Raw genomic sequence first — 27743 nt, forward strand, 5'->3', positions numbered from 1 at the left:
TCCACTGATATGACAATCCCACTGTTAGTCCCAATCTGTGAATCCTACCACCTTTTTACTTGTCCTAACTGCTTCGATACTCTCTTTCCCTCCTTTCCCAGTGATCCGTCGACATTTTCTATAGTTCTGCTCTTAACAACACTGAAATCTGTTAAAATTGTTCTAAGCTTTGGTTCTAAGGACAGGGCTCTTCTCTGTTTCTAATATTGATAAAGAACTTCTACTACTATGTTAGTAACATTATTCTAAAGGAAAGGTGCAAGGGAAAGAGTTAACAGGTCTTAGTGTAACATTTTGTCTTTTATTTCAATCTCTCATGGGAGCTTGATTAAGCTTTTTATAACAGGAAGGCTGAGGGAATTCAGGAAAAATGAAAAATTGCATAGCTACAAGAAAATATAAAAGAGTAACCTGACAGAAAAGAAAGAACACAGAGCTGGTAGTAAGTAGACTTCATTAAGAATCCTGGATTAGGCCAGGCACGGTGGTTCACGAGTGTAATCCCAGCACTTTGGGAGGCCAAGGTGGGCGGATCACCTGAGGTCGGGAGTTCAAGACCAGCCTGACTAACATGGAGAAACCCCATCTCTACTAAAAATACAAAATTAGACAGGAGTGGTGGTGCATGCCTGTAATCCCAGCTACTCAGGAGGCTGAGGCAGGAGAATTGCTTGAACCTGGGAGGCAGAAGTTGCAATGAGCCGAGATGGCGCCACTGCACTCCAGCCTGGGCAACAAGAGAAACTCCATCTCAAGAAAGAAAAATAAAAAAAAAAAATCCTGGATTATACCCTAGGCTAGTTATTTAGCCTGAGGGCCATAATTTCCTTAGTTTGTAAAATGGAGCTAAATTATACCAACAATTTAAAAACGTTTTTTCTAATAGCAAAATCCAAATGATATTTTACATAAAATTCCAAAACAACAACAAAAAAGACTGTGTTGCGTCCTGAGACAATTCTGCAGAACACTGAAGCTCCACAGAACATAATTTGAATTTTTCTAGACCATTCTAGATCTAGATCATTTCTAGAATTATCCTACAAGTCTAAAAAGAACTATGAATTTTTTATCTTGAAATGAAACAGTATAGACAACTTAGTTCCAGAATGCCATAGAAGACAAAGTTGACATATGAGGCAAAATGCTGGAAACAAACATGTCAGTTTAAAGCAACATTTTCTATAAATTTTTTCTTTTTTTACTAAGGCCGCTTGCAATGTTTCCATCTATGTTTTAATAAACATTTTTTATAGTCTATAAATATAAGGGATAAAAGAATAGAAAGCACATGAAAATGTAAAATATACTATGTACACAGAAGGAGCTATTTTAATAGGGAATGTGGTCTCTGCCAAGGAAAAGTTTATAATCAAATTAGGGATAAGAAACATGCCTATCAAGAACCTAGAGGATCTGCTTAACATGCACTGTGTCTTCCAAGTTTTAAAAGGAGCATTATTCCAAAGTGGGAAAAATGCCTGATGCCATTGAGGCGAAAAACATTTTTAGGTGAAGATTACAATGGTAGGTAAAGAACAAACAACAGTTATCGCAGTCTTTTATTGTTCTAAGCTTGTAGTTTAGGTAATTTAAAACCATATTATCTCTTCCAGGCACTCTTCATCTTCTGCTGTTTCCTCCTCTGTGCTACTGTTATCTTTCTATCTCATTCAAATCACCAGAGGGAAAAAGAGCATCCATTTAAAAGTTAAGACACTGAAGGTCTAGTACCAGTCCTGAAATTTACTGGTATGTAACTAACCTGGATCTTGGTTTCCTCAACTACAAAATAATGGCAAGATTCTAAATTACTTGTAATTTCTCTTTTCAGTATAAAACTTTATTAACAATAACCTTGTTATAAGAAAAATCTCCTAGCTAGTCATTTTCCCTCTAATAACAATTCTTTAAGTTTCATTTTGATATTACTCGGTAATTACCTTAAATAGGCTCGAAATGAAAGGAAATGACATTCAACCAGATAGTTCTCCATTCTCAAATCCCCTTTCATTATATTCAAATTCACAGCCATACTTCAAACCCCGGGTTAAAAGAAAGAATACCCATGAATGGCTTAAATGTACCAGGCAATGCAAGGTATTTTACATACACTACTCTCGGTTTTTCATCCTAACAGTTCTGTGAGTATTACATTCTTACCTCCACTTTAGAGACTGCAAAACATTGAATGCTTTAAAAATGTTTTGGTGATTACTGTTCTAGCCTCTACTTTTAAAATTGGGAAAGAATTAAAATTGAATGCTTTCCCAGTTTTAAAAGTAGCGGCTTAGAACAGTAATCACCAAAACATTTTGAGAGCACACATAGTTAAGCATTGTAAATCTGCTTTCATTAACATAATTAATTTTTAGAATAACATATATACCATCAACCTAAATACCAAATAATAAAAAAGTTTAGTATCTTTCTTAGTTTTTAGATAAAATTACGATTACATTTTAATATTTTCCTCTCACAACCCAATGAATGGATTTGAATCTAAAAGTTATCTCTATGGATTTAAATCTACTGTGGACCAAGTTAACTTCTGTTGGGTTCTATGGCCACAGACTGAATTCTAGCTATTCAAATTATTCTTGAAAGACACAAACACACAGAAGGCTGGGTGACCAAGCCTAATAGCTCATTTCAAATATAGCTCGAGTAAGATAACCTACACATGGTGAGCCAGAAGAATCGCCTTAATTGTTAGCGCACTAAGATCACCAATATGCTTCAATATTACACCTTACTGATCTTTAAGTTTGCTATGAATGAAACATTTCCAAATTACTACACAAATGAAAGATCCTACAGCAATCTGATATTCATCTCTATATTAAGGTAGATTTATGCATAACTCATTGAATAAGAAATGTAAAAAAAAAAATCTAAGTTCTATTTTTATATTCTTAAGAATACAACTTGTTGAAGCCTTCTAAAAAATATAACTCAAATTTAAAATGAATTATAATTAAAATTCAAGTAAAATGTTAGTCCTCTTACCCTGTCCAGTTCCAGTGTAAACTTCTGGTCCCATGACTGATTGGAAATGGGTTTCCAGCTAGTTTGGCCAACCACAGTATTATCGAGCTTCAAAACAGCACAGACATCATCTGTAATTAAAATTTACAAACTTGCTTAAAAACTTTAAACCTTTATAAAAAACAGAAGTATTGCTGCTTAATTAGCAATAAAAGTCTTAAGACCCTTTGAAAATAAAAGTTTTTCATAATCAATATTAAAACTTTTGAATCTTAAATGGCTAGTTTTACATATACATACACTCCTACTAGACACTCCCAAATTGTTTGACAAAAACACAAATAGTGACTGCTATCTCTTTTGTTTACATTGGCATGTGACTGAAAGAACAGATTAATAGTAGTTGTTTGCCACACTGTGTTTATGTGAATATCAATCAGTTTTTCTTTCTATATCTGATATTTATAGAGCTTGTTTCCTTAAACAATTCTTTATTTTCTTGTTTTTCTTAAAGCCTCTCTCTATACACAGGAAAGCACAGGAAAATTCACTTTTGTATTCTACGGTAGGTTGAACTGTCACATGCTTTTCCTCCCAGTTTTACATCTACATATAGTTTATGCTTATACTTCAGAATTTCTCCCCAGTGCTTTCCAAACCTCTTGCATTTTACTCTCCTCAAACCAACCCCTACCATCCCCCATCTCAGTGGACTACCAGGCTACTATCTCAGTAAACACGTCTGGATCAGCAGTTAGATTACCAAAATTTCAATGTTACTATTAAAGTGTCACTAAACCATTAAAAGAATCAAGGCTGGAGATGGTGGCTCACACCTATAATCCCAGCACTTTGGGAGGCTGAGGTGGAAGGACAGCTAGAGCCCCTGAGTTCGAGACCAGCCTGGGCAACACAGTGAGACTCTGTCTCTAGAAAAAAAATTAGCCAGGCATGGTGGCATATGCCTATAGTCCCAGCTACTTAGGATGCTGAGGTAGGAGGATCCTTAAACCCAGGAGGTTGAGGCTGCAGTGAGACATGACTGTACCACTGCACCCAGCCTGGGCAACAGAGCAAAACGCTGTCTCAAAAAATAAAGAAAAAAGAATCAAGATATGATTCTATAAGAAGGACCAGTCTCATAGCTTCTGTATACCTTCAGTTTGGCATAAGAGTGATGCTCAATATTTCATTCTTCCAAAAGAACTAATGTTATTTGTCATTCAGTTTTCTAATATATCTTCAACAAAACAGAATTTGTTGCCTGTTTCCTGACATCACAGGTTTTAATATTTTTTAATTATAAAAACCATAATTTTAAAGTGTTTTGTCCAACTTGAACACTTCATAAATCCCTTGTATAAGCACTTTAGTTTGTTAGATGATTTTTAAAAATATGGTTACTGAACTGGACAAGTCATCGGTTTTTAGAAGATTTCGACTACTTCCGCTTTTACTTTTACTCGTTCTGCTCATGAAAGATGATCTGGTTTCACTTGGACTCCAACCAGGCAGTGCAACTGATGTTGCTTTTGACCGTCCAGGGACATTCTCTAGGATATCTTGGCAGCCCATAAGACGAACTTCCAAAGTACCTGTTGGCAAACATAAATATCAAATAAGAACATCAATCCTTAATCTATGGAATCCTTAATCTAAATCTCTTACCTATTCAAAAAAAGAAAAAAAAAATCTGGTAACAAAAACTCTTCTCCCAGAGGATCTGTGAGGTAGCTATCACCTTTCCTATTTTAATTAGAGAAACCATTACAAATTCTTTAGACAACTATAAGAAATTTTACAGAAAAGAACAGCACCTCCTGGCTGGGCACGGTAGCTCTCTCGCCTGTAATCCTAGCACTTTGGGTGGACTGCCTGAATTTAGGAGTTTGAGACCAGCCTGGGCAACACGGCAAGACCCTGTCTCTACTAAAAATACAAAAAATTAGCTGGGCGAGGTGGTGTGCGCCTGTAATTCCAGCTACCCGGGAGGCTGGGGCACAAGAATTGCTTGAACCCAAGAGGCAGAGGTTGCAGTGAGCTGAGATAGTGCCACTGCATTCCACCAAGACTCTCTCTCCAAAAAAAAAAGGAACAGTATCTCCCAAAAGTTGTCTGTATATAGGGCATAAAACAAAACAAGTTACATAAACTACGTTGGTAGAGATATGGGAGGAGAAACATAAAGCTAAATAATATGCCACTAAAATGGCACATGAAAATTGGAAATAAGGAAATCTCACTATGTGAATAGCAACTATGTTTAATAGTTATGTAGTTAACACAGAAAAGAACTTTACAGGGTTTTTGTATAACTAAATAAATTTGTGTTCTATTTGATGTAAAATGACATGAGCTTTCCATTCTGTTAGTTTAATTAGCCAAAAAATTATGGGTTGTAATTAAACATAAAATAACTTCAATTTATTTAGGCAAATAAATACTAAAGGTGTTCAAAATGAAAATAAAGAACTATGAGTTAGGTCCTCTGGATATATGGCTTTGTCATTATTTGGGCTAGACACAGTATACTAGAATTTAAATAATGCTTCTGTATTAACATTTTAGATACTGTACAATGAATAACATTTTAGGAGGAATATTTCTGGTAAAAGTTGTCCCATTAATTTAAATAACTACTTAATTTTACTTAAAGTTTTAAATTGTTTTTAATAACACTGAAGTACTTATATATTTCTATCCAAGTAGTAACAAACAAAGCTTCCCAATTCAAACTACCAAAAAAAGAAAATCAGACAAAATATATGAAAAAAAGGTTAAAGACACTGGACATCAGGCAATGAAGAATAGTGATCCCTGAGAGATGGGAAACAAATTAGATAAGCCCTAAGATTGCTCCAGCTTACTGTCTTAAGAGTTTCTAGGACAAAGTGTAGGGAGGGGGAAACTCAGGCAGAGCCAAGTTGAAGAGACAGAAATGAGAGTACAAGGAAACCAAAGCAGCTAGAGTTCACAAGGCAGTTAAAGTTGTTCATAGAAAGAACTCCTGAGATGGTCAGAGGGTTTTCAAGTATTCGTCAAAGTACTAATCAGCACCTGCCTATGAAGAAAATATCTGAGGCAGGGGAAAGAACCCACTGAAAAAGTTAGAAAGAACAATACTCAGTGCATATAGGTAGGAATAGTGTTTGTTACCACCAGCCAGGCTTGAAAATCTCAATTCATGAGGCACTGAAGAAAATATCCAGAAGAGTCTTGCCCCAGCAGTAGAGAATAATTACCCCTAAACTAAATGATGCTTGTTTCACATAACAAATCTTAAAAGCAGTACCCAAAAGGGCCATATTGTTTCCAAGTAACTGTGTCCTAGAACAAAGCTCAAGAATATTTATAGAAATATAAAAATATTCAGCATCCAACAAGGCAAAATTCACAATGTCTGCCATCTACTTAAAGATTACCAGGTGTACTTGCTTTCTATGGTTGCGTTACAAATTATTACAAGCTTAGTGGCTTAACTGACATAAATGTTAGGGTTAGAAGGCAAGGACATCAAAACAGTCAATCTACTGAAAATGTGGCACAGACACATGGAAGAAATGAAAAAGACCTAAACCAAATTTCTAGTGATTAAAAAATGGCAATATCTGAGATTAAAAAAAAAAATACACTGGATGGGACTGCAAGCAGATTAAACATTGCAAAAGAAAAGATTAGTGTCCTTGAAGACATAGCAAAGAAATGATCAAAAATAGAAGACACTAAAGAAAGACTTGAGAATAAAAAAGCAGTGCATATATTAACTGTGAGTTTAACTTCAAGTGGCCATATATGTGTAGTTGAAATTCCTCATTAAGAGAGAGCAGAAAGAATCGGAGACACAAAATGTATTAGAAAAAAAAAATGGCCATGAATTCTCCACATTTGATGAAAACTATAAACTCAAGAAGTATCCAAGAAGTTCAATGAACACTAAACAAAGAAACAGAAGCAAGCCATACTAAAGCACACCATAATCCAATTTCTCAAAACGAGTCGTGAACAAGAAACACTAAAAGTAGCCAGAAAAAAACATGTTACGTAGAGAGGAACAAAGATTAAGATGGCAGGAGATCTCTCATGCAAAACAATGAAAGCAAGACCATACACTTAACATTTGTATAGTTTTTGTATGTCAATTATGCCTCAATAAAGCTGTCCTAAAAACTGGATTACTGATGATGGTGAAATAGGCATATACATTTACTAAAAAAATCATACTGTGTATGTTTAAAATGAGTGAATTCTATGGTATGTAAACTATACCTCAATAAGGCTATTAACGTTGGGAGGTGGAGTGTCAATAATGTTTTGCTAGACTGTGGAAATCTTATCTTACTGTACAGTGATAACACATTAAGTATATCATTTTGAGTTCAAAAAATTTGTTGTGTTTCTTATTTGTTTTGTTGTTGTTAAACTGGCAAATTTAGCTAACTTCCACTGTAAATGCTCAGCTGTAAAATGCATCCTGGGGAAACTGAAAACATCTGGCTACTACTTCAAACTATGGTAGCTTATTAAATATTTTAGTAATTTCAATACATCAGAACATGACAATGCTCAACACCTGCTTTCATTTAGGAAAAAAAATCTAGAGGGAGTTCTTTATTAAACATCTAGAAGTTTCTTTATGAGGTGACACAATTGCATATAAACACATTAGAAATAGCTTAAAACTACATTCATAAAGCACAATATGAAATTTTTAAAATAAGCAAATCCAAGAAGTAAATGTTGGTATCCAGAAATAATAACTATGAATTGCATTAGAACAAGTAAATGCTTTTAAAAATTTCTTTCAACTATCTGGAAAACTATTTTATACCTATTTCACTAATTCAGTATTTCATCGTGGTATCATTAGGCAACTTTTTCTAATTCTGCAGAAATATCCTCTTATAAAAAACTAGTAAATTTCTCAAAACGTGGAGAAAAAACAACAAAAAAACAATTATACCTTATTCAAAGTAGCAACACATTGGCAAATTTCAGTAGTATAATCATACAACCACAAAAGAAACTGGAGTATGAGACGAACCACAAATAATAGCATGCAGTGAAAAATTCAGAACAGCAAATGCTCTTACTATTCATCCATGTTCATCTTTCATCATGTGTAGTCTTCTCTTAATGTCAGTACTATTTCTCTCCCTAGTTACTTAAAATTTAGTTTATGGTCCAGTAGGAGCTTAAAAAATTTTTAAAAAATGACTTAAGAATCGTAAGATACTTCTTTTTAGGTTGGTGACTTATATAACTTTGAGTAAAGTTCAGTAATGGAATGAGGAACAGGAGAAGAAGGAACTGAAAAGAGGGAATAGGAGACTAGAATAGAAAAGGAAAAAAATATCCAGTCATTATCAGCTGAGTTTCTAAAATGTGATTTTATTACTTTTCTAGAAATATTGTTATTCAAAATATTTGACAACCATATTTTAATCAATGGATCATTCAGAAATGCTAGAGTATCAACAATGTGTTCAGCATTGAGCCAAAAGGTGGTGAAACTTAGTAGACAATAAGTACAGTCCTTGCCTGAAGTACAGTCCCTGCCTAATTGTCAGATACTATTTACCAAGTACTTGTTGAATGTATCAAATATCCTGTGCTGGAGGCTAGGATTATATGTAGGTAGATGACAAGGTCTTTGCTCTTTACAGGTCTATATTCCAGTTTTGATCTAAAAATACATATAAGAAGATGAATACTAAGGCAAAGACATTTAAGCAGGGTAGGGGAGGCACTGGGCACAAACCAGTTTGTGACAGAATATTCACGACAGGAGTTACACAAATATGACTGGAAAGATAAACAGTTATCAATATGAAAGAATTAGATCAGAGGTTCCCAAGCTTTCTTAGTTCATGGTGCCCTAATGTTTTATTAAACTATTTTTTAACTGTGTCCCTAGGCCAAAAGATATACCTATAGTTCTGTTTATTAAACAGTTAGGTCCAAACATAGGATATGATTGCTTTCCTAACAAATTAATAGCTATTTGAAAAAAAATACATATAACTAAAAGAAAAAGTATGTTCATTTCATTCTTAAACAAGCAAGATTACTTCCTTTTGGGCACTGTATAACTCTAAAGCTTTGGAATCAGTTTGGAAACTACCACACTGATTTCCTATTCCACACTGATTTCACACAGCACTTTAAAAAAACCCAAATCACAGCAATTGAGGAAAACCCAGCTTCATAAATACACAACATCACTGAAAGGAATGTAGCTCCACCTAACCCTGAAACTGTAACTACCTTGAGCTAGTAGTCTGAATGGTGACTATAGGAAGTGCAGATAACACTGTGCATCCCTCAAAAACAAAATATCCTGATGTGGCCCTGTGAATTCACTTTGGTATCCCAGGTTGCCTCAGATTTAAGCACTCAATTTGTGAACTGCACATTTAGACTGATCCTAATTAGTGGCAACAGCGAAGTTTAACTGTAAATTTGTCCTTCATGTTTTGATGTATAAGTTTGATACAGAATAAAACTGATTAATGATACTCTTTAACAACCGGAATGTGATAGTATGCTATGCAATATTGAAGAACACTTTCATAACCTCAAAAATTTTAAGGTTTGTTGGCATTAATATTCATAAGAAAATTAAAGGATTCTGGAAAGTCTGTGTAACAAAAATATGTCATATTCACATGGTCCATAAAAAAGAAGCCTTTGTAGGTGATGTCAGAGAAAATGATGGAGTAAGAAAGTCCTCTTGTGGTATAGATCAGATGGCATAGTATCTAGTATTTAGGATGGACATAATTGCAGAATAAAGTATATTCCTTTAATAAATCTGGCCTTGTGAAATTGTTTTTTAAAAAGATATATGTAATGAATCCTAAAAAAAAAAAAGTACAAAGTCTCTTCACAGAAACAGAAAAAGAAACTGACAGAAACTTTCAGAATTGAGTTTATCAGAACTCTGGAAAACATTCAAAGGTTTACTACAAATAAGCAAATGTTTAGTCAAAATCCAAAAAGCAAGGGACACTCCGGAGAGCTCTGTGGAGTTTTCACTTATCTTTGCCTCATCCCTCCCTTAACTCTCAATACCTTGGGGGCAGTATTGAAGATGGCAGCCTGCTGTAAGGAGGGAGCAGAGAAGATCTTTTTCTTAAATAATTGTGGTCACCTGCTTTGACCTGTCTGAGGGCTCCCTAAAATACTAACACGAATAGCTTGCCATTATTTCACGTAACTAGAAAATCTTTGGCTGGGCGCGGTGGCTCACACCTGTAATCCCAGCATTTTGGGAGATCAAGGCGGGTGGATCACGAGGTCAGGAGATCGAGACCATCCTGGCTAACATGGTGAAACCGCCCCCACCCCCTCTCTACTAAAAATACAAAAAATTAGCCGGGCGTGGTGGTGGGCGCCTGTAGTCCCAGCTACTCAGGAGGCTGAGGCAGGAGAATGGCGTGAATCCAGGAGGCGGAGCTTGCAGTGAGTGGAGATCACGCCACTGCACTCCAGCCTGGGCAACAGAGCGACACTCTGTCTCAAAAAAAAAAGAGAAAATCTTTGAAGGCAGAGAAACAGCTAAGTGGAGGGCATCTGTCAAAAACAATGGAAGGCAAATGAACCAGTCTCCGCAAACTAAGGAAAAAGAGGATCAGTTGGGGTAAACAATAGAAAAGCCAAAGAAACTGGGAGGAAAAGCTAGCAGAGAAAATGCTTTGGAGAATAAAAGACTTTGCAATGCTTCTACATATTATTGGGAAACTAGAAGGCTAGGTGCAAGCAAGAGGCATCCTCAGAAGAGATCTGAGAACACCCTAAGCTCTCACCTATGGTTGACTCTCAAGCTCTGCACAAAGCAAATGCAGAGTTGCAAAGTGTCTGGGTGAGTGCTCAAGCACAGGGCCCAGCTGCAAAGACTGGGCAATCTTTTCTTCTTCAGGAATTAAAGGAAATGTCTGTTGAAACACCAGATGACCACTACATAGTAAACCAAAAAGTATCTGAGACAGGTCTCAATTTAGAAGTTTATTTTGCCAAGATTAAGGATATACATGACACAGCCTCAGGAGGTCCTGACAACACGTGCCCAAGGCGGTTGGGTTACAGCTTGGTTTTGTACATTTCAGGGAGACATGAGCCATCTATCAATACATGTAAAATGTACATTAGTTGGGTCCAGAAAAGATGGACAACTCAAAGTAGGGATTTTCAGGTCACAGGTGGATTCAAAGATCTGCTGACTGGCAATTGGTAGAAAGAGTTTATCTAAAGACCTGGAATCAATACAAGGGAGTATTGTAAGAGTGCTGTTAAGATAAGGGGTTGTGGAGACCCAGGTTCTCATTTTGTAGATGAAACCTCCAGATAGCAGGCTTCAGAAAGAAGAGACTGTAAATGTTTCTTATCTACTGAAAGAGTCTGTTCAGTCAGTCTTAAGGTCCCTGTTTTGATGTTAATGCTGGTCTGCAGTACCTGAATTCCAAAGGGAGGAAGGCATAATGAGGCATGTCCAAACCACCCATTCCCAGCAGGACCTGAACTAGTGTTTCAGGTTTACTTTAGAATGCCATTGGCTGAGAGGAGGGGTCCATTCATTTGGTTGGGTGGTTTAAAATTTTATTTTGGTCTACAATATATTAATGAAATAGACACCTCAGGGGTAATACATGAGAAAGAATAGTTTCTACAAAATAGATGATAAAAGTTACTAGGCAAACAACTACATTCAACATATAGCAGGAAAATGAAATCTTTGGAAAGAGTAAAATCTGATTTGTGAGTAAGTATACTAAGGAAAGGAAGTACTTGAATTATGAAGCAAGCACAGTAACAGAATATGGTCAGTTCACAGAAAAAAGAAATTAACAGAAACTGACCCTGGAGAAGTCAAGACATGTTGGACTTACTAAATTAAGATGCTCAAAAATCTAAAAGAAACCATGGACAAATATCTAGGGGAAACAAGAAAAGTGATGTGTCAACAAATAGAGAACATCAATATAGATTTAAAAAATTATAAGAAAGAACCAAACAGAAATTCTGGAATTGAAAAGTATAACAAAAATGAAAAAATTGGCTAGAGAGGTTCAATACAAGATTTGAGCAGGCAGAAGAAAAAGTGAGCCAATTTGAAGGTAGATCAATTGAACTTGTCTAGTCTTAAGAGCAGAAAGAAAAAATAATGAAGAAAATCAGAGTCTAAGAGAAATATCATAAAGCACACCAACGTAGGCAAAAATCAAAGTCTCAGAAGGAGAAGAAAGAACATTAGAAGAAATGATTGGAAACTTCCCAAATCTGATGAAAGACAAGAACCTACACATCAAGCTCAAAGAATCTAAGTAGAATAAATTCAAAAAGATCCACTCTAAGACACATTATAATAAAACTGTGAAAAAACAAAATCTTGAAAGCAACAAGACAAAAATAATTCATCACTTACAAGTGATCCTCAGTAACATTAACAGTGGATTTCTCATCACAAAGCATAAAGGCATGGAGGAAGCAGGAGGACTTTTTTTTTTTTTTTTTTTTTAAGATGGAGTCTTACTCTGTCACCCAGGCTGGAGTGCAGTGGCATGATCTCGGCTCACTGCAACCTCCGCCTCCCGGGTTCAAACGATTCTCCTGCCTCAGCCTCCTGAGTTACTGGGATTACAGGCATGCGCCATCATGCCTGGCTAATTTTTGTATTCTTAGTACAGATGCGGTTTCACCATGCTGGCCGGGCTGGTCTCAAACTCCTGACCTCAAGTGATCCACCCATCTCGGCCTCCTGAAGTGCTGGGATTATAGGTGTGAGCCACTGTGCCTAGTTGGACATTTTTTTAAGTGCTGGAAAAAAACAAAATTGCCAGCCAAGAATTCTATATATATAGCAAACTATCATTCAAAAAAAGAAAATAAAGAGATGTCTAGATAACAAAAGCTAAGGGAGGTAGACACTAGGAGACCGGCCCATAAGAAATGCTAAAGAAGCCTTTTAGATTGAAATGAAGGACGGGAGAGGTGATGGGCAGGGTGGGGGTGGGGGGGATGGCAGGGAGGGCAGGGAGGGGAGGGGGGAAGGGGGGGGAGAGGGGAGGGGGGAAGGAGGGGAGAGGGGAGGGGGGAAGGAGGGGAGAAGGGAGGGGGAAGGAGGGGAGAGGGGAAGGGGGGAGGGAGGGAGAAAGGAAAAAAGGAAGACAAATGCAGGTAAAATTAACTACATAAGTAAATATAGAAGCCAGTATTTCTTTTTTTTGAAACAGTCTCGCTCTGCTGCCCAGGCTGGAGTGCAGTGGCGCGATCTCGGCTCGCTGCCAGCTCCGCTTCCCAGGTTCACGCCATTCTCCTGCCTCAGCCTCCTGAGTAGCTGGGACTACATGGGCCTGCCACCACGGCCGGCTAATTTTTTTTTGTATTTTTAGTAGAGACGAGGTTTCACCATGTTAGCCAGGATGGTCTCGATCTCCTGACCTCGTGATCCATCCGCCTCGGCCTCCCAAAGTGCTGGGATTACAGGCGTGAGCCACTGCGCCTGGCCAGAAGCCAATATTTCTGTATTTTAAGTAACTCTTCTTTTTGTTTCCTTTATGATTTAAAAGACTAATGCATAAAACAATATTTATAGCCTATGTTAATGGGTATATGGTGCATAAAGAGAGTTTGTGACAATATAACAAGGGCACAGTCAAAGAGTTTTGTAGGCTACTAAAGATGAGATTATAATAAATTTAGGACATTAGTTATAATCACTGGGGTAATCACTAAGAAAATAATAAGACTGCACATGGATGTTTATAACAGCTTGATACATAACTGCCAAAACCTGGAAGCAACCAAGAAGTCCTTCGGTAAATGAATGAATAAATAAATTATGGTACATCCACACAATAGAGTATTATTCAGCACAAAACCAAAAATGACCTATCAAACCACAGAAAGACATAGAGGAAACTTAAATGCATATTACTAAGTGAAAGAAACCAATGTGAAAAGGCTACATACTGTAAGATTCCAACTATATGACCATTCTGGAAAAGGCAAAACTACAGAGGAAGTAAGGTGAGTGGCTGCGAGGAGTTCAAGATTTAGTGAAAGACCAGGCATAAGTAGCTCATGCCTGTAATCCTAGCACTTTGGGAGGCCAAGGTGGACAGATCGCTCGAGCCCAGGAGTTGAAGACCAGCCTGGGCAACACAGAGAAACCCCGTCTCTACAAAAAAAATAAAATAAGCTGAGTGTGGTGGTGTGCACCTGTACTCCCAGCTACTAGGGAGGCTGAGATGGGAGAATATATATATCTATCTGTCTCATAAAAGGGAGCAAGAAGGGAATAAGAAAAGTAAGAGTAGAGGCTGGGCACAGTGACTCACGCCTGTAATCCCAACATTTTGGAAGTCTGAGGTGGGAAGATGGCTTGAGGCCGGGAGTTTGAGACTAGCCTGAGCAACACAGTGAGACCCCACTGCTAGCAAAAAACTAAAAATTAGCTAGGTGTGGTGGCACGTTCCTGTACTCCTAGCTACTCAGGAGGTTGAGGCAGGAGGATTGCTTGAGCCCAGATGTTTGAGGTTACAGTGAGCTATGATCATAGCACTGTACTCCAGCCTGGGCAACAGAGAGAGATCCTGTCTCAAAAATAAGTAAATAAAAACAGAGTAGAAACATTCAATCAAAACCAAAAGAAGGTAGTACTAGAACTCAGAGAAAAAAAGACAAACACTTGTATAAAAAAAAAAAAACAAACCCCACAAAATGACAGAAATAAGCCCTTTCGTTGTATAATAATTTGGCTGGTTTTTGTCCCTGGTTTCTGGAAGACAGCCTCTAAGTCTAAACCTTTGGAATTTCCCCCAGTGATAGGTGTGCCTTTGTTATTCATAGTGGATACCTTAGACCACACCTGATAAGGTGACTCATGGTGGGCCTCTAGACAGTTTCAGGATGGGGGCGGGCCATGCCAGAAAGAATGATCATATCTTCAGGAGGTTGAGGCTTTGAGCCACATATCAGCCTGACCTCCTGACCTAGGTAGGGGCACAAGGCTGGAGACTGAATTCAATCATGTGGCCAATGATTCACTCAATCACACCTATGTAACAAAGCCCCAATGAAAATTCTGCACACCCAATGCTCAAGTGAACTTCCTGGTTGGTGACAGACATTGATGTGTTAGGAGGATGATATATCCTAAGGACACATAAGGTTTGTGTTTGAGATCCTCTCAGATCTCCCCCTTTATGTTTATTTTCTTTTCGCTGCAGTGAGCCATGAAGGTCCTAATTTGTATCCTTTATAATAAAAATGTAATCCTAAGTATAGTGCTTCCCTGAGTTCTATGATTTGTTCCTGCAAATTACTAAGCTGAGATGCTAGTAGAAATCCTGGAATCTGTAGACAGTTGGTCAGGAGTGCATGTAGCCTTGGAAACTCTAAGTTTGCTGCTTGCTTATGAAGTGATGGCAGTTTTGTGGGGGGACTGTGCTATAAACCTATTAAATTTAACCTACCTCTCAGTAGTTACCACCAGGATTATTACATCTTATGGGTAATTACTTTACATGTTTCTCTCTCTTTCTTTCTTTCTTAGAGGTGGAGTCTTGCTGTGTCACTCAGGCTGGAGTGCAGTGGTGGAATCACGACTCACTGTAGCCTCAAACTCCTGGGCTCAGGCAATTCTCCTGCCTCTGCCTCCCAAGTAGCTGGGACTACAGGTGCATGCAACCTCACCTGGATAATTGTCTTAAACTATTAAATTAAACAGCAAACACTGGTCAGATGTGGAGGCACACACCAGTAATCTTAGCACTCTGGGAGGCCAAGGCAGGCAGATCACTTGAGGCCAGGAGTTTGAAACCAGTGTGGCCATCATGGTAAAACCCCGTCTTTACTAAAAATACAGAAATTAGCCAGGTGCAGTGGCACATGCAGATCACTTGAGGCCAGGAGTTTGACACCAGTATGGCCATCATGGTGAAACCCCGTCTCTACTAAAGATACAAAAACTAGCCAGGTGCAGTAGCACATGCCTGTAATCCCAGCTACTTGGGAGGCTGAGGCACAAGAATTGCTTGAACCTGGGAGTGGGAGGCTGCAATGAGAGTGAGACTGTCTCAACAAAAATGAATTAAAAAAAAAAAAAGACTGACAGAATGGATCTTATAAAACAGAATACAATAATATATAATCTAAAAGGGACTCATCTGAACCCAAAGACAAAACCAAAACCAAGCAGGGGTAGCTGTTATAAAATCAGACAAAACAGACTTCAAATTAAATATTGTTACAGGAGACAAAGAAGGACATTATAAAGGAGTTAAGGTAAAGGTAAAGGAGTCAATCCATCTAGAAGATATAAAAATTGTAAACATACATGAACCTAGCAAAACAGCCCGCAAATATAGGATACAAAAATTTACATAACTGAAGGGAGAAATACAGACAGTTCTACAGAAATAGTTAGATATATTACCATACTTCCAATAATGGACCTATTAGAACATGATCAAAGAAGAATGAAAGAAAAATACTAACTGTTGGTGAGGATCTAGAGATACTGAAACCCACTTTATACATTACTGTTAGAAGTATAAAATAATGTAAATGCTGTGAAGAACAGTTTGACAGTTCCTCAAAATCTTAGATATAGCTAACATATGACCTAGCAATTATACTCCTAGGAATATATCCCCAAATTGAAAACAGATGTTCAAGCAAAAACCTGCACATAAATGTTCATAGCAGCCTACTCACAACAGTCAAAAGGTAGAAAGAACTCATATGCTCTGAAAAATAGGTCAATCAAATATAGTATAGGTTGAGTATTCCTTATCTGAAATGCTTGGGACCAGAAGTATCTCAGATTTTGGAATGTTTATACTATATTATACTTACCGGTTAAGCATCCCTAATCTGGAAATCTGAAATCCCAAATCCAAAATGCTCCAATGAGAATTTCCTTTGAGTATCATGTTGGGTGCACAAAAAGTTCTGAATTTTAGAATATTCCCACGAGTAGAATACTATTCAGACATTAAAAGTGAGTGAAGTACTCATACATACTATAACATGAATGAACCTTGAAAACAATATGCTAAGTAAAAGAAGCCAGGCAAAAAAGGTCACAAATTATATAATTTCTATCATATTACATATCTAGAATAGACAAATCTGTAGAGACAGACAATTAGTAGTTGCTACCAGCTGGGAGGAAGGGGGAATGGGGAGTGACTGCTTAACAGGCATGCGTTTCCTTTCGGGGTGATGAAAATGCTTTGAAACTAGGTAGTGGTGATGGTCACATAATATTGTGAATATAGTAAATGTTTCCAAATTGAATAAAATTAAAATGGTTAATACAACAAATTTTGTTCTATGTGTATCTTATCATAATTAAAAAAATCTATGCACAGGTTTTTCTTTCAATTATTAAATCAGAACCAGTTATAGACAAAAATACACACAAAAAACAACGGATATACACTACATACCTGTTAATGCTGCTGGTTTGGATAGTGTACTATATTGATTTTGTGTAGATATCATACTTTGACGTGGACTTAGTGTTGGTGATGCAGCAACAAGTGAAAGTTCTTCAATAATAATACTGCTTTTGGGATGATTCTTGGGTAGTTCATTTAATCTTTGCTCTAATGAATACTTTAAAAGGTCCAACTTCTGACTTGATTCATTAAATCTTGCTTGAGCCTTGCACAGGGAAAAGACAATTGTTGTCATTTAAATAATCACATACTTTGAATAATGTATTTATTAAACCAAATAAAAATTTTTATTTAAAATTACTTCCGAAAGTGCTTTTCTGTCTGTTACTTTTCCTGAGCCAAGTAATTTCATTACATTCTTTGCACCTTCTGCTACTGCAAACTCTATCCTAAAATGATGCCTTAATTCTTCCATCCGAAGTTCAAGAGGACTTATCACAGGTTTTGCTAGAAGGGAAAAAAAAAATTTAATTGCACCATTTATCTGACTTTCCAATTTGCAGTGATTAAAATCATGAGACGAAATGAATTCCTATAACATTACAATAATTTAGTCCTTACATTAATAAATACTGAAATACAAATATTTGATATGATGTTGAAATTCAGAGCCTTTCATTTTTGTCATTACACATCTAAATTACAAATCTGAAAAAAAGATTTTAGAGCTGAAAGATATCCAAATATTGCAACATGGGGAGACTGAAAGTTTCTACTCCTACTCTTAGCAACTAGCTGTAAAGATTTCTTCTGGAATTAAAAAATAAATAAAACAAAACAAAAATAAACAAAAGAAAACAAAGCCATACTCTTAAATAGGTAACAGATTTTTTTTTAAAATAAAGACTGATTGTAAGTATTTGATAATCTATTTAAATGAAGAGATACATTCTAGATCAATATCTTCTTGAAACATAAGGGCCAAATATCTAAAAGCATCTATCCAAGTGAAGAGTCTGAAACTCAAGATTAAAAAAAGATAGTAATAATAATGCTTCCTCCCTCTTAACTTTGAACCACTGCCTTGTTCCTACATAAGATTATTTAGCACCATTATGCTCATAAGAAGGAGGACAATTTATTCCATCACCATTATCAAAAGCCAATTCATTAGTCTGGACTGCCTGAAGAATCTGCATTCGTATGACTTCTATTTTTGTCTTGCTGTCCTGGAGCAGTTGCTGAGCTGTACCATGGAGTTTCCGATCCTATTAAAAAAATAAGTTTGAAAAATAAGCAAATAAAGGGAAAAATGAAACATTTTCCTATCTTCTAAACAGATCAAGTGATATATCAGCAAGTGAAAAACAGTTAAAAGAATGCTGTTAGCGCTATAATATATCTTATAGATACATTTACTAAAAAAGAGCCATCAAACTTACAGGGTGATAATTGTGAAAAACAACTCCATTAGTTAAGACAGTTTGGGAGAAAAGTAAATCTTATTATGGCTGTGTATTTTTAAAATTTATTTTTTATTGTATATACTTGCAGTGTACATGATGTTTTGGTATGCATACATATAGTGAAATGATTATTACAGTCAAACAAATTTACTGACCCATCACCTTCTACAGTTACCCCTTTTCGTGTGTATGTGTATTATGTGTACCTAAAATATACTCTTAGCATATTTTCAGTATATAATATTAACTATAGTTCACGCTATATATTAGATCTCTGGACTTATTCATCCTACCTAACTCTAAGTATGTACCTTTTGACCAACTTCTCCCCATTTCTTCTTCCTCCCTATTGCTGGTAACTGTATTCTACTCTCTGTTTCTATTTATTCAGCTTTTTTTGGATTCCACAGGTAAGTGAGATCATACAGTATTTTTCTTCCTGTGTCTGGCTTATTTCACTTTGCATAATGTCCTCTGGGCTCACCCATGTTGTCATATATGGCAGTATTCCTTTTAAGGCTGAACAATATTTCATTGTGTATATACACATATATACAAACACACCGCACAATCCATTTATCTGCTAACAGATACTGTAGGTTTGAATCTTATTACTATTTTTTAGAAAATCAAAATCCAAATTCACATTTGTAATTTTCTTATTTTTGCTTTATGCAAAACATAAAGAATTTTCCTTTACTATGATCAATAACTCTAAGACTCAGAAACATAGTATGAAATAAATGTCTCCATGATTAAACCTAAAATAAAAACCTAATCACAGATAGCAATTGTGTTCCAATTAATTATGCTAAGAAAGGTAGAAAACAGCATTTGTCAACCCTGGTGACAATGAGAAAGGTCCCTAGAAACACTTTAATGTCAAAAAATGAGACCTTCTTAATAAAAGCTGGAGAACACGTCTGTCATCTCTTAAGATTTCAAAAAAAAGCTCTGAATTAAGAGAAATAATGTTAATGCCTGATATGGTTTGGATGTTTGTCCCTCCAAATCTCACTTTGAAATGTAATTCCTCAGTGTCTGAAGTGAGGCCTACTGGGAGGTATTTAGGTCACGGGGACAGATCCCTCATGAATTGCTTGGTGCCACCCTCACAGTATGAGTAAGCTCTCATTCTATGAGTTCACGCTGGTTGTTGAGCTGTTTGTTCAAAAGAGCCTGGCACTTCCTCCTCTCTCTTGCTCCCTCTCACCAGATGACAAGCTGGCTGCCATTCATCTTCCATCATGACTGTAAGTTTCCTGAGGCCCTCAACAGAAGCACATGCCAGCACCATCCTTCTTGTACAGTCTGCAGTACTGTGAGCCAAAAATAAACCTTTTTCTTTATAAGTTACTCAGCCCCAGATATTCCTTTACAGCAACACAAATGAATCAATGCAATAGCATACCTCTGCTTAGTTCCAGTAACACTGAATGTGAGTGACAGAAGGAATTATATGCCAAAAAATGACCTACTCAAAGATGTCAATGTCCTAAGCCTCAGAATCTTGTTGGTAAGTTACGTTACATGGCAAAGGAGATTTAAGGTAGCAAATGGAATTGAGGTTGTTAATCATTTGACCTTAAAATACAGAGATTGTCCTTGATTTCCAGATAGGCCCAATGTAATCATAAGGGTCCTTAAGTGTAGAAAAGGGAGGAAGAAGAGGTCAGAGTGATGTGATGTGAGAAAAACTGGACCTGCTATTGCTGGCTTAGAAGACAAAGGAAGAGAGTCAGGAGCCAAGAAGTGTCAGTAGCCTCCAGCAGCTGGAAAAAACAGGGAAACATTCTGCCCTACATCCTCCAGAAGGGAAGGCAGTCTTGCCAACACCTTGATTTAAGCTAAGATTCACTTCAAACAAAATAAGTACAAAATTATAACATAATAAATTTCTGTTGTTTTATGCCACTAAATTTGTGATAATTTGTTACAGCAACTGTAGAAAACTAAGAAATTTTAAAAAGAAATATCAGAAGTTAATGCCACCTCCTGTTTTTAGAGTTGCATTAGTTGTTAAAGACTGGTATCCACACATACATACACACACAAATTGATTAAGCATCAAGTTAGAAAGCACTTATTCGTGAGAAAGGAGAAGCTTTGCGTATTATTTAAGCATCTCTATTTTTAATCACTAAGGCAATCAGTACTAATTTGGAAATAAAATAGCACACAATCAACCTGTATTCTCCTGGAGATTCATGTCTCTTAGAATCCAAGAGACACACTTGATGATGGCAGTATTATTTCAATAAATCAAACACACACTATATGACACTGAATAAAGAAGAAAGAGATTGGAGATAAGGGGAATAAAAGTGAGCTGAAATATACCCTGCTGAATACCAAACTCAGGTTAATATACCATGGAGGAAAAAATAATTGCATATTTATGAAATTTATAAATTTTTCTTCTATTTCTTTCGTATTCCCAAAGTCAGTCATTTAGAAAATAGCTTCTGGCCAGACTGCTGCATAATGACATTTAGGTCAACAACGGACTACATATACTTATGTTTAGATATATTTAGATACGCAAGTACTTACCATTGTGTTGCAATTGCCTACAGTATTCAGTATAGTTACATGCTGTTACTACAGCCTAGGTGCAATAGGCTATACCATGTAGCCTAGTACCATCTAGGTTTGTGTAAGTACACTCTGATATCCGTACAATGATGAAATCACCCACTGATGCTTTTTTCAGAATGTATCCCTGTTGTAATGCAATATGAATGAATTTCTTTGAGGTCAGACTAGAGTAAAAGTATTTCAAAGCTCATAATTTAATGGGACAAATGTATTTTGCAGTCAGACTTGAGCCCAAATCTTATTATATATAAACTTGGACAAATTACCGATTTTCTGAAAACCTTAGATTTCTTGCATAAACTATGTAAATTGTGATACCATTCTCTTAAATATAAAACTTTTGTAAGCATTAAACTAAAATTATCTTGCCTAGCACATAATTGGCATTAAAATGTTCTCTTTTAGGACAATAAAAATAATGATTAAGTGTCTTATTCCAATGAAGTTCCAATGTAAATGTATAAATATTAAGTAAACCATATAATATTACTCTCTTCAATTAAGCTACTTCTTTTATTATTTTATTGTCATGCAAAATGAAGTAGTTCCATCATTTTACTTCTTTGGAAATACTCCTTTCTTCACTATTTCAATTCAACATGCAAGAAACAGCACTTGTATTTTATTTTAAAAATAGGTGAATTTTCCCACAGAAATTTCTGGAGGATCTGCAGGATGTCAAAGTATGACGAAACTTTTAAAATGGACTTTGGATATTATCTATCACAGGCAATATATAGTTATTACATATCAGTTTTATGTTTTTAGGCATTCAATGGAATTTTTATTAAGCACATCATATGTACAAGGGAAGAGATAAGGCTGGAGTACATGGACTGGTTTACATATTGGAGAAATCTGACTTTTATGTTGATAAAAATTTTGGGAAAGTTTTTACATATATTAGGTTGAACTACATGAAAATGCCAATGTCTGATTTTGAACTTAAAAAACCCAGCAATTTTATATGGCTCAACCTAATAGACTAAAGTAATGAACTATTAGTAACTGGCACTCTATAATGCTGGTAATTGTATTTGGAATAAATATTTTACAATTATAAGAATAACTAAAAAATTATGCTACTTTCAAATTATGTTTTTTATTTTACAAAAAAAAAACACTTTGTTTTGCAAGCTATAGCGGGACATTACAACACATTACATCACACAGAAAACTTTCAAATAAGCCAATCATTGTTCTTATTAGTACCATCTAGGTAATAAATAGGCCGATCATTCTTATTTTTTTCATCATGTATTTATGTTAAAGTAACATATAGGAAGTAAGCCATAAATTACATGCCACACCCAGTGAAAATACAAATATTAATCAATCAGAATGTTATCCTATGAAGCTAATAATTTGCTAGAAGACATATAAATGATTATTATATGCACTAGGAAGTTAAAAGTAGCTGAAGAAAATTCCAAAGAAATGTGGAATCAGGCCAGGGACGGTGGCTCACGCCTGTAATCCCAGCACTTTGGGAGGCCGAGGCTGGGGGATCATCTAAGGTCAGGAGTTCGAGACCAGCCCAGCCAACATGGTGAAACCCTGCCTCTACCAAAAATACAAAAAATTACCCAGGCATGGTGGTGCCCACCTGTAATCCCAGCTACTCAGGAGGCTGAGGCACGAGAATCACTTGAACCTGGGAGGCGGAGGCTGCAATGAGCCAAGATTACACCACTGCACTCCAGCCTGGGCGACAACCCGGGCGACAGAGTGAGACGCTGTCTCCAAAAACAAACAAACAAAAAAGTGGAATCAATTTTAGTTAAGGGAATCCAGAAAGGTTTCCCGAGTCATTATAATAAATAAGTCTGGAATATGTCAAGACTGGAGAATTTCTCACGTTAAGTGCTTTGACAACAACGACGACGACAACAACAAAACCACTTCCACTAAAGAACTCAAGGGTACTTTTGGAAGTAACTTGATTGTCGTGGTGGTATCACATATGCATACATATGTATAGAAACATCCAAATTAATTGAAATGTATAACTAAATATGTGCAACTTTTTTCTATATCAATTAGATCTCAAAGCTTAAACAGGCAATACTGGAGGATTGGCGGCTGTGGGGACCTGGATGGACAGTCTGGTATATACATATGTGGAGGCTTGGGGAATACTTAAAACCAATGCAAGATGCTAGTAAGAACCCCAAATTTTAATTAATACTTTGGTTTACTGCCTGAATATATAAACAGGAGACATGTCTTTTTTTTTTTTTTTTTTTTGAGATGAAGTCTCAAAAACTCTTGGGTTCAAGTGATTCTATAAACAGGAGACATGGCTGGGCACGGTGGCTCACCACGCCTGTAATCCTAGCACTTTGGGAGGGCCAGGCGGGTGGATCACTTGAGGTCAGGAGTTCGAGACCAGCCTGGCCAACATGGCAAAACCCCATCTCTACTAGCAATACAAAAAATTAGCCAGGCATAGTGGTGTGCGCCTTTAATTACAGCTACACATGAGGCAGGCTGAGGCAGAAGAATCGCTTGAATTTGGGAGGAGGAGGTTGCAGTGAGCCAATTGCGCCACTGCACTTGAGCCTAGGCGACAGAGCGAGACTCTGTCTCAAAAACAAAACAAAACAAAACAACAACAACAAAAAACAGGAGGCATGTCTTTAACATGTCTTATCAAGCCCCCAGAGATCATTCCAAAGGACAAAACAAAAACAAACAAACAAACAAACACAACCAATGATGCTGCTTAAAGCCACACTACCAAATAAAGAAATAGCAAGCTATACTACTTATGTAATGGGGTAAAATAACTGTATCCCATTCCTCAGATCCTTGTGCTGACAATAAAAATATGTCAGTCATAAAAGGGATAATATGAAAATAATTATAGTACACACAGATATGAAATAAGAAAAAGAACAATGTGTAAATTATGGGCCAGAGGAAGATAAACGGCCACAAATGGGCAGTGAAGCAGTATCCATTGTTTTAACAGATACTAATTGAGTATTTGTAGCAAACTATTTCAATGTAGTATTGTTTCAGGTATTGAAGATACGGTGATAACCAAGATAATGTCTCTGCCTGCATGAAATTTATATTCTAATGCTGAAAACTGATGATAAATTGATCACATAAATTGTAATTTAAGGTAGTGGTAATGCAATAAGGGTTAAGAAGAGACAGAGGTTGCTATTCATCTTAGGATAGTAGTGAAGAGCTTGCTGAGGTGGTAGCATCCAAGTAGATGACTTAATGAATGAGAAAGCCACAAAAGTACTTGGGAGAATAGATACCTAGGCAAAGACATAGCAAGTGCAAAAGCCCTGAGGTAAGAGTGTGCTTGCTATGTTTAAGGGATAGAAAAGAAGCTAGTGTAGCTAGAGTGTAATGAAAGAGGAAGGTGTTTTAGAAGATGACATCAGAAGCTATAGGTTTTCAGAGTCAGAATAAGAATTTTGGATTTTGTCCTAAGTATGAGGGAAAACCATTGGAAGGTTTTGAAGCAGGAGGGTGAAAATATCTGACAAATTTAAAAAGGACAGCTCTGATTACAACATGCACAAGGGTAATAATTTAATCATGTAGAATCCAATAACCAGAGTTCTGTTGACAATTTTTACTGCCAAACTGAATTAATCATCCCTGTCCCTAAATTTGCTCCCCCTCATGAATTCTCTATCATTATAAAGGGCACCATAATTCATCAGTCTATCCACATAACCGATCTAAGAATAATCTTTGACTCTGCCTCCTTCCTCATATCCAAGATACCAAAAGTATGACTCTTATCTTCACTGTTTTCACTGCTGTTACAAGAAAAAGGAAGCTATTTAACCTGGACTACTGCAAAAAACTACTTAAAGCTACTGCTTGCATATATGACCTTCTTTAATTCTTTAAGTCTGAGGAGGATGGATGTGAACTTTCTTTTTTTTTTTTTGAGATTTTGAGATGGAGTTTTGCTTTTGTTGCCCAGGCTGGAGTGCAATGGCACAATCTCGGCTCACCACAACCTCTGCCTCCCAGGTTCAAGTGATTCTCTTGCCTCAGTCTCCCAAGTAGATGGGATTACAGGCATGCACTACCATGCCCAGCTAATTTTGTATTTTTAGTAGAGACAGGATTTCTCCATGTTGGTCAGGCTGGTCTCTAACTCCCAACCTCAGCTGATCCACCTGCCTCGGCCTTCCAAAGTGCTGGGATTACAGGCGTGAGTCACCACACGTGGCCGGATGGATGTGAACTTTCTAAACTTGAAATCTGATTGTGTCTTTTCCCTGCTAAAAGGAGCTCCCTGCTTTCAGCAGCTCCATCTGTCTTGTAAGGTAATCACAACTGCTTAATTCTGTGCAAACTACCATATAACCTGGCTTGTCTTTCAGTTATGTTATACCTCTCACTATGCCTCACCCACTTAAAACTCCACTGGTGGGGAAGGGAAAGAAGCCCTACCGGAATCACCTGGAGAACTTTTCCCAAACAAAATGAATCTTTCTGGAGATTCAGATTTGTTTCCCTATGGCTTTTAATTGAAAATGACTACTAGAGTTGACAACTCTTACTATCAGAAATACATTCTACCTACCCTCAGATATGTTAGATAAGAAATACACTAAGAACTTGTACTATAGACACACCAAATCACTTTCATTCCTTAGAACAAGCCAGGCTATTCCACAGTTCCTTACTGTGTATATACTGCATTCACCCACAACACCATCCCTAAAGAGTAATTTTTATTAAATGCCAAATCATTTTTCAAATATCGTTCTAAAACTTAAAAGATTTTATTGGCAGTTAGATGATTATTCTCCACTGTGCTTCCAAAGTCAGTCAAACAAATCACTATTACACACTTTAACTATTTACACGTGATATATCCCCTTTTAAGATAGTGGGTCTCTTAAAAGCAGGATATTATATATTGCGTATATGTATAAGGCACCATCTATGTAATAAGGCACCATCTATGTAATAAGGCACCATCTTTATTACACTTATACCCCAGAGCCCAGCATAATGGCTACCAAACTTTTAACAAAATCCTTAATGAATAAATTAATATTCCACATAATTTCAATTTATAATTTTCCCTAATCTAAAACGATGTACTCTGACCCTTTGAGAAGTTTAAAGATGAAAAATAAAAACAGTTAAGGTGAAATCTAGACAGCAATAACTGGCAGGAATATCTCAGAGGCAATAGTAGTTGCAAATAGGCTTTTGACCTCCATTTGAGTCTTCCTCAAATTAATAAATCTAATTAAAAATAAAAAGCTATGCAAAATTGGCATATTTGTTTTAACAGGATGCTCACAGCCTTGTTCACTTTGGATCTGTGGTTGTTTTAGGTTATCTATTTGTTTTACTTTTAATATGTCCATAACTCTGTTCAACTTAGAGCAGTGGTTCGTAATCTTTTGTGGGTTAAAGACCACTTTGAAAATAAGGTGTAACCTATAGCCCTTCCATCCATACAACTATCAACATACACACTTGCTTTTCCTATAACTTCAAAGGGTTCATAAACCCCCCAAACTAGTCCATCCACCCCAGACTTAAACACTTTACTCTAAAGGGCAGTAGCTGCGTTAATTTAATTTAAAAATGCTCAGCATAATGTACTAAAATCGCAGTTCCAGGAACAAAGTATTTACTTAAAAAAAAAAGGTCAAAATAACATTTTATAAAAATATAAAATCCCCAAAACTAAATGTCAGTGCTAAAAATAACAGCACAAAAAATAACTCTATCATCCGATAGAAAATGTTCAAAGTTAGTGAAATAATATCCTATCAAATATCACATCATAAGTAAATAGGAACAAATACATTTCTCTAAAAGTAACAAAAAATTCTTTTGAACTATAACATAAAATCTAATGTTCATAATTAACCTTAAAACATTTATAGAAAGTACACATTTCTCTCTTTTTGGTAACTTCCCCTAATGTCTTTTCTTTCTTTTTTTTCTTTTTTTTTTTTTTAGAGACAGGGTCTTGCTATATTGACCAGGCTAGTTTCGAACTCCTGGCCTCAAGGAATCCTCCTGCCTCAGCCTCCCAGAGTGCTAAGTATACAGATGTGAGCCACCGGACCTAGTCTCAAATCTCATTTGGGGTGAGTAGCTAGGATGCATGATTAAGAAAAAAAATATTTCCCTCTGATTTCAAATTCTTTCTAAACTGAAACAAAAAAAGAAATATGTAAGAACTTCTATTAAGAAATTATTTTAAAAATATCTACTGAAATAAAAAAATTGATTTCCAGAGATAAACATATTTAAAATACATGAGTTGAAAGTA

General features: G+C 36.4%; 1 protein-coding gene across 2 annotated transcripts in view; it reads right to left on the reverse strand.

Moving 5' to 3' along the window:
* The window catches only part of PKN2 (protein kinase N2), a 150966-nt gene that overhangs the window by 45844 nt on the left and 77379 nt on the right, over positions 1 to 27743 (reverse strand). For both annotated transcript variants that reach the window (XM_024255727.3, XM_054531629.2), the window contains exons 4-8: positions 18544 to 18661; positions 17755 to 17900; positions 17442 to 17658; positions 4398 to 4583; positions 3010 to 3119 (exon numbers count right to left, since the gene is read on the reverse strand). In XM_024255727.3, the coding sequence (XP_024111495.2) occupies positions 3010 to 3119; positions 4398 to 4583; positions 17442 to 17658; positions 17755 to 17900; positions 18544 to 18661 (777 nt within the window). The remainder of the gene's footprint in view (positions 1 to 3009; positions 3120 to 4397; positions 4584 to 17441; positions 17659 to 17754; positions 17901 to 18543; positions 18662 to 27743) is intronic.

The sequence above is a fragment of the Pongo abelii genome, chromosome 1 (genome assembly GCF_028885655.2).
Source record: "Pongo abelii isolate AG06213 chromosome 1, NHGRI_mPonAbe1-v2.0_pri, whole genome shotgun sequence".
Taxonomy (NCBI): domain Eukaryota; kingdom Metazoa; phylum Chordata; class Mammalia; order Primates; family Hominidae; genus Pongo; species Pongo abelii.